The sequence below is a fragment of the Aricia agestis genome, chromosome 3 (assembly GCF_905147365.1).
Source record: "Aricia agestis chromosome 3, ilAriAges1.1, whole genome shotgun sequence".
Lineage (NCBI taxonomy): Eukaryota > Metazoa > Arthropoda > Insecta > Lepidoptera > Lycaenidae > Aricia > Aricia agestis.
The window spans coordinates 19992735-20000000 of NC_056408.1; the positions used below are offsets into that span (position 1 = coordinate 19992735).

General features: G+C 35.3%; 1 protein-coding gene across 1 annotated transcript in view; it reads left to right on the forward strand.

Moving 5' to 3' along the window:
• Positions 1-2516: 2516 nt before the first annotated feature.
• The window catches only part of LOC121725537 (gastrula zinc finger protein XlCGF57.1-like), a 6700-nt gene continuing 1950 nt past the window's right edge, over positions 2517-7266 (forward strand). Inside the window, exons 1-4 of the mRNA XM_042112544.1 lie at positions 2517-2763; positions 3051-3186; positions 3441-3503; positions 6073-6195. Coding sequence (XP_041968478.1) covers positions 2635-2763; positions 3051-3186; positions 3441-3503; positions 6073-6195 — 451 coding nt within the window. The 5' untranslated portion in view covers positions 2517-2634. The remainder of the gene's footprint in view (positions 2764-3050; positions 3187-3440; positions 3504-6072; positions 6196-7266) is intronic.

Genomic DNA, 7266 nt, shown 5'->3' on the forward strand with positions numbered 1-7266 from the left:
ATCCTAAGATTTCATTCGTAATTCGAACGATTTCTAACAGTATGGTACTAATTTTTCTGTAAGTTTGAGGTTTAACAAAATTTATAAATACAAATTTTCAAACACCTAGGTGGCGGCAATCTTGTCAAAGCAGATGTGTCTTTTTTCTGAAGTCGTGTTTCTATTTTATTTAATAAATCTTCAAATAAGTCATTAGATAATCTAAAAAAATTATCATGATCTTCTACTGTATCACACTCCAAATGCAATTGTAACTCCTTACACAATGTTTCTGACGCACCATGCCTGTTTCTATTTTTCAGTAAAGTTCGGACCCAAAATCTTTTTCTCTTCTCCTTCAGTGACGCCAATAGTTTCTTCTTCAATAAATCGCAGACAGTCAAAATTACTCCGCGTAACATCAATTGTTGTTCCATGGCAAGAACGTCTGTAACTGGCGACGAACACAGAGGTTCTCCCCAGCCCTGCGGGCCCTATCGACTAATGAAAACGGTTCCCCGAATGCGGGCCCTGTGGTACGCGTTTCAGAAATCTCACGCACCCCGCATGCGGGGTGCGTGAGGCGCATCGACCAATGAAAATGAGCCATAAACCTAGTTTTCGGTAGCATAATATTAACATAAAACTGTATGTATTTATACATTCCCATATATTACTTTTTTTTGTTTTTGCTTCGTCCCCCTAGTTTAAATTTCATGAAGAGCATACTCCTAAGCGTTCATCGGCCTGAGCGATTAGGCTTGTATACTAGTAACAGTTTAGGAACACGCTAACATAATATAATACTTGTCAAACTGAAAACTGACAACTGAGAGATTTGGCGGGCATGTCACTGATGTTCGGGCCACACTAACGAGAAACGCCGTTAATTATCGCGTTAATTCTAAAACATGTTATAGCATTATCGCCTTTACATGCCACTAATTAAAGGCGATAATGCTATAACATGTTTTAGAATTAACGCGATAATTAACGGCGTTTCTCGTTAGTGTGGCCCGAACATTACAAACTTCTTCTACTTTTTATTGTTGGTGTGGTATTTATTCATAAAGTTATTATACCTAGTGGAATAGAGCTGCGCGTCCACTGGATCGGAATCGAACGTACGGAGCGTACGGGGCGTCGTCATTTACGAAATTCCGATGGGGTGCGTCCACTGCATTCGGATTCCGCATCGGCAATTTAGTTATTCTTAGTCCATCATAGCCTGCGTGCGCATTTGCATTATGGAGGATAGTGACGAGGATATTCTTGTAATTAGCTTATTTTATCAGAAGAGGAAAAGAGAAATGAGAGGAAACGAAAGATATGGGTTCATAATATAAACTCAAAAAGATTAGTTTTCGGAGAATTTCATACGTTATATCCTGATTTATTATAAGATGAAAAAAGATTTTTTGGGTAAGTACATTCATATCAGTCGAAAAAAGTTTTTCAACTTCACTATATTCTACAACCGCATTATATAATGAAACAGGATACTAATTTCAGAAAGTCGATTGGAACAAAGGAAAGGCAAAATATATTGTCTCTCCTCAGTTGGTTATGATAATGTTGAAGTTTTAGATTGTAAAGTTCTTCATATTTTTGCACTAAAGTAATTAAAATGTTGTCATTTATCGCGAATAAGTATTTACGTATAGCCGTCGCATCGTCGCAAACACGTCAGTACTTGAAACTATCGCAATCCGAATGACGCGTTCACTGCCGATGACGTCATCGGCATAAATTCCGGTCTCAGGCGCAGAAATGCCGATCCAGTGCACGCAGTACCATACATGACGCCCGCAACCCAAAATTAGTTTATTTCGCGGATACCGTTCCATATTTTCTATAATATAAAGCATTCTATGTCCTTTCCCGGGACCTCAAAGTATCTCCATACCAAATTTCAGGGCGTGAAGAGGTAAAAGACTGACAGATACTTTCGCATTTATAGTATTCATTCAAAACAATACAAAGCAACAAATCAGTACGCTCCGTACGCTCCGATTCCGATCCAGTGCACGCGCAGCTTAGAGCAACAATCTCGAGCTGTCAAACGAAACCTAAATTGGTTTTCATCTGTGTGAAAAATATGTGTACGTATACACTTACATAATCATGATTGAACATGAAATCTCTGAGATTAAATTGTCAACGTGCGGCACGTGGCGACTGGATGTCAAAAAAAGAGTGCTGCTGTCATGTATCACACGTCCCTTTTTACCACGCAGTGTTACTTATAGTGACATCTCTCTTGCTCAGGCCTTTGTTTCTCTATTCCGCTAGGTATATTAATTATTAACTTTATTTTTTTATTATCTTTTCCCAAAATGTGTTATTTGGGTTTTCGATGTTCATTATTGGTAAAATAGTGACTTGTGAGTTGTGGGACTTGTGGGTACCCCTTAATAAATGGCAAATTTTTTGAATAAAAGAAGATGCCCGGAAGGAAAAGAATACATCTGTCAACTTGTCAGTCGGTACGTCACTTGTCACTGAACTGATGTGAATTGTGATGTCAATATTTTCATTAACCGTGTTCGTACTTTTCTAAAACCGAAATAAAAATCAAGAAAAACAGTGCCTCAACCAGCCTCAACTGTGCAGTGTTTATAAATTTAATACTACATCTTATGAGATCCGTTCAACATGAACGATTTAATTCCATGCCGATGCTGTCTTCTACGTCCGCCGGATAAAAATTTAAAGAGTTCATATACGTGCTTTGATAAAACAGAAGTTTATGCTGATATGTTAAAGGAATGCTTCGAAATAAATGTAACGTTAAACCCTGATTTATTTGCTTTTTCATGTATTAACATTTTCTCAAACATCTTCATAAGTTCGCTAGTAGATTAGCTTATCTGGAAGAATCTGCAAACTGTTTGCAAAGTGCTAAGGTTTCAATTAAAATATATTATATAGGTACTTAGTATGGATGTTTCTTGTGTTTTTTGCGCTGAAATTTTTATAAAGCTTGGGAATATTTGACAAAAAGATAACATTTTTAAACATTATCAAGTTTTTTTGTTGTGTCTTTAAAAGCTAACTATTGTTACTTTCAGTTTACAAATGAAACCACAGAAAATGATAATGGAATTTGTGATGTCTGCATTGTCCGTCTTCGAGATGCTTTTGAGTTTAAACATCAAGTAATACAGTGCCAGAAGGATTTTCAACTTCATTTTAATAAAATAAAAGGTAATGATTATATAGGTACTGGAATAGTAAATAAGAATATTATGGTTCTGTGAAATCTCAGTTGCTTTTTTCATCTCACTGGATTCGTCACGACTGTACTTACTTTTTTAATTCCAAGAATCTATGATCAAAGGATTAAATAAAATTAACCCACCGATCATGGAAAAACATAGCTTATCTATTGTTATCGCGGCCGGATGTGGCCCCTTGGGGCTTCATGAAATAAGTACTAATTGTTCCATTGTTATTTTCAGACGAGTCTCCACCAAACGTCAAGGAAGAGCTCGCTGATGATGATAATGAAATATTTTATCTTGGTGAGGACATGTGCTCTTTATTTATATTTTATATCCTAATGCTATTGATTTTTTAAAGAAAATTTAAATATATACACCTAATACCTATGACCAGTAACTAGTAAAAAAAAATTATAAAGGTACACTGCAGTTAAAAATTGTTTAGTAACATTAGTAAACATTAAAATATTTATTGTATTTTAACTAACTTTATTAAAGAATAACATTTCTAATGTATGTAATATTTGTTACAATTGCTTTTAAATATTTTAGTCTAGTGCTGTTTGATGGACACGGATGCGACGTAATATGGCATCAGGCGTGGTGCGCGCAAGCCATATTTTTTGTTGATATTGAATTGAAAAATATTACATCCAATGAATACCCTGTAAAATTTAAATAGTCGATTTCTATTAAAATTTTACATTTCACTGTCAAAATTATTTTATTTAAAAATTACTTATTCTGTATAGTCCGTCAAGAAAGTCATGACAGGCGGGAAAATTTTCTAAACATAATCACGCTTTTATGGTTATTTTATTCTTTGTATTTTCACAGAGAACGCTTTTTTTGTCACTTTTCATTGTCACCTTGCATATTTTTTTCTCGAATTAATAAAGTTCTCATATTTTTTATTTCATTTAAAAATTTTCCCGCCTGTCATGACTTTCTTGACAAGACTATAAAATAAAAAAGATTTAAAAAAAAAATACTTATTCTAAAAACGTGAATCTCGAATAGCCCGCCCTTAACCCCTAAGGCCGCGTCCCCATCAGACACGGCGCGACACCGCCACCGTGTTACGGCACGACGACGCCGCCACCGTGATACGGTACGGTGCCGCAACGTGTCACGGTGCGCCGACCCGCGTCCCTATTCACAGTCGATATTTGCGCTCGAACGAAAGTGCTTATCGGGATGTGGATCGCGAAGGATTATTCTCTTGTTGTTACAGACGAAGACTGAAAAAGAATCAGAAATCTATGTATAGTCAATACCAATAATGATAACACATATGCACTTGAAATGTTCACAAAATACTCAATCTTTAAAAATTGATGGTAACATTAAATAATAAATAAAATAAAAAGTCATTAAAATAAACTTATCTAATAATTAAGGTTTAGGTTTAGGTTAGGTTAGTTTTTTGCTTACTCATCAATAACGGTGCTTCGTACGAAATTCTCTTCTACTACACAATAATAGCTAATTAAATTCTCTACAACTTCGTCCTTTACACTTTGTATCTATCTCCAATCATTGCCTCACTATGAGCTTCTAAAATTGGCCGATTTTCAAAAGTGTGTTTTTTAGGGTTTCGTACCCAAAGGGTAAAAACGGGACCCTATTACTGAGCCTTTGATGTCTGTCCGTCTTCCTGACCGTCTGTCTGTCCATCTGTCTGTCCGTCTGTTTGTCCGTCTGTCTGACCGTCTGTCTGTCCTTCTGTATGTCCGTCTGTCTGTCTCCAGGCTGTAACTCAAGAACGATAATAGCTAGAGAGTTGAAATTTTCAGAGATTATGTATTTCTGTTGCCGCTATAACAATAAATTCTAAAAACAAAATAACTTAAATATTTTAGGGGGGCTCTCATACAAAAAACAATAAGATGTTGAATATCGAACCTTTGCCTGATTTTTCGTTTAATATCACTTTGGAGAAATTGTTTATAAGTAGCAAAACTAGCGCATGGAGCAATAATAAAGGCTGTTTTTTTCTTAGGAAAAATAAAACACCCTGTATTATTGCACCATTCGCTAGTATTGCTTATTATAAACAAATTCTCCAAGGTAACGATTTACGGTTAGATCCAGGAAAGGTTAGATTTTTAAGGTTTTATTGTTTTCCCATACATTTCAGAAAAATGTGAAACAATATACTAAAATACGACACTTTCCTCAAGTTTGCCATATTATACGAATACTTTCCAGAAGTCATTCCTTACCAGCAACACTATAAATTGATGCAATAATATAGGGTGTTTTTATATGATTTTTTCTTACCGTTTTCATTAACTTTTTTCTCCCATGGTTTAGAGATGTTTCGTCATACAATAAAATGTTCAACTTTTTAAGCCCTTTCATGTGGCGTATGTCTCAAAGTGCTACATTAGTTTGGACGATATGCCCCTCCTTCATTAAAAAATAATAATTATTTATTTATTTTATTTAAATTTTATTATTTAAGTATAAATATAACAAAGTATTTTGTGAACATTTCAGCCTACCTTATGCCATGATAGATATCGAGCAAAAAATTGCAAAAAAAATCAAGTCTGTTGTATGAGAGCCCCCCTAAAATATTTAATTTCTTTTGTTTTTAGTATCTTATATATTTAAACGAGCAAATCTTGTATATATATAAATATATATTTGGAATCTCGGAATCGGCTCCAACGATTTCCATGAAATTTAGTATATAGGGGGTTTCGGGGGCGATAAATCGATCTAGCTAGGAATCATTTTCAGAAAATGTCTTTTTATTCGTGTTTTATCGAATACCGAGCAAAGCTCGGCCAAATAGCTAGTTATTTTTTATGTTTGACCTGACTGTATGGCAACATGGTAACAGTATTATTTTTTATTACAGAATTAAAAGAGGAATTATCAGATATTGAAACTTTAAAAGAGGACGAAAATTTGGCAGAGATACTAGGACTAGACGAAATAAGTATAAAGAAAAAAAGTAGCAAGAAACGACTTTTGAAGTCAGGTATGTGTACTTAGATACGTTTTCCTATAGTGCAGGCCATGGGCGTACCGAGGGGGGGGCAGCTGCCCCCCCCCGGATGATGTTGATGTCCCTACTAAGTATATTATCTAGTACTTTTATCTTACAAAATTAAAAATTAAAAGCGAATTTTTGCCATTTGTTTGAAATAAATTATTTTACAGCTAAAAATTATTAATTTTTTATTCTTTATAAACACCTAGCTTATAAAAAATCTGATTTGCCCCCTCTGGCCCAGAATCTGGGTACGCCCATCATGATGCAGGCTCTAATTAGTAATTAGATACTTACTCGTTTGCAAAATTTGCCGTCCGCTAACTGTTGTTTGATATGTGTTCCACGGACATGCAGCTACCTATATAAAAATAAAAATTCTTGTTGCCACAAGCGCGTGCGGTCCCTCCACCCCCGTCCTCACCTCGCGCCCTTCCAAGCCGCGATACAAAATATTTAAACAGAAAGACACACATATTTTTAATAATATAATAATTATTTCTGGCATAAAATTAAATCCGCTAAGAAAGTATTTTGATCAATTCTACAACATAGGGACAAAATAGGGAGGGGGGGGGGGTCAGATTAAGACAATCCTAGACTTTGAATTCGTCATTTTTAATATATACTTACTTATATGAGTATCTCATCTCACAATAGTATCGGAGGTGAGGAAAAAATTAAAAACGAAATAATATGAGCGAGCAAACTGCTCAGATGATCGGTTTAAAATTGACAAAGTTAACATACAAACTTTCATTCCCTATTTTGTCCCCCTACGGGTAGAATTGATCAAAATACTTTCTTTGCGGATTCAATTTTATGCCGGAAATAATCATTATATTATTAAAAATATGTATGTGTCTTTCTGTTTAAATATGCGTAATTTATATAGTGCGGTCTTACCGCGACGCGACACGACACTTCACATTTCAGAGTCAGTTCTTTTTAGTTTTGTGTCGCGTAGCGTCGCCGCGCCGCCGCGGAGTGCGGCTTGCTAGTGTACGATTTTATACAAAGAATATACCTACTTGGCGCTGACACGTTGCCCCACACGTC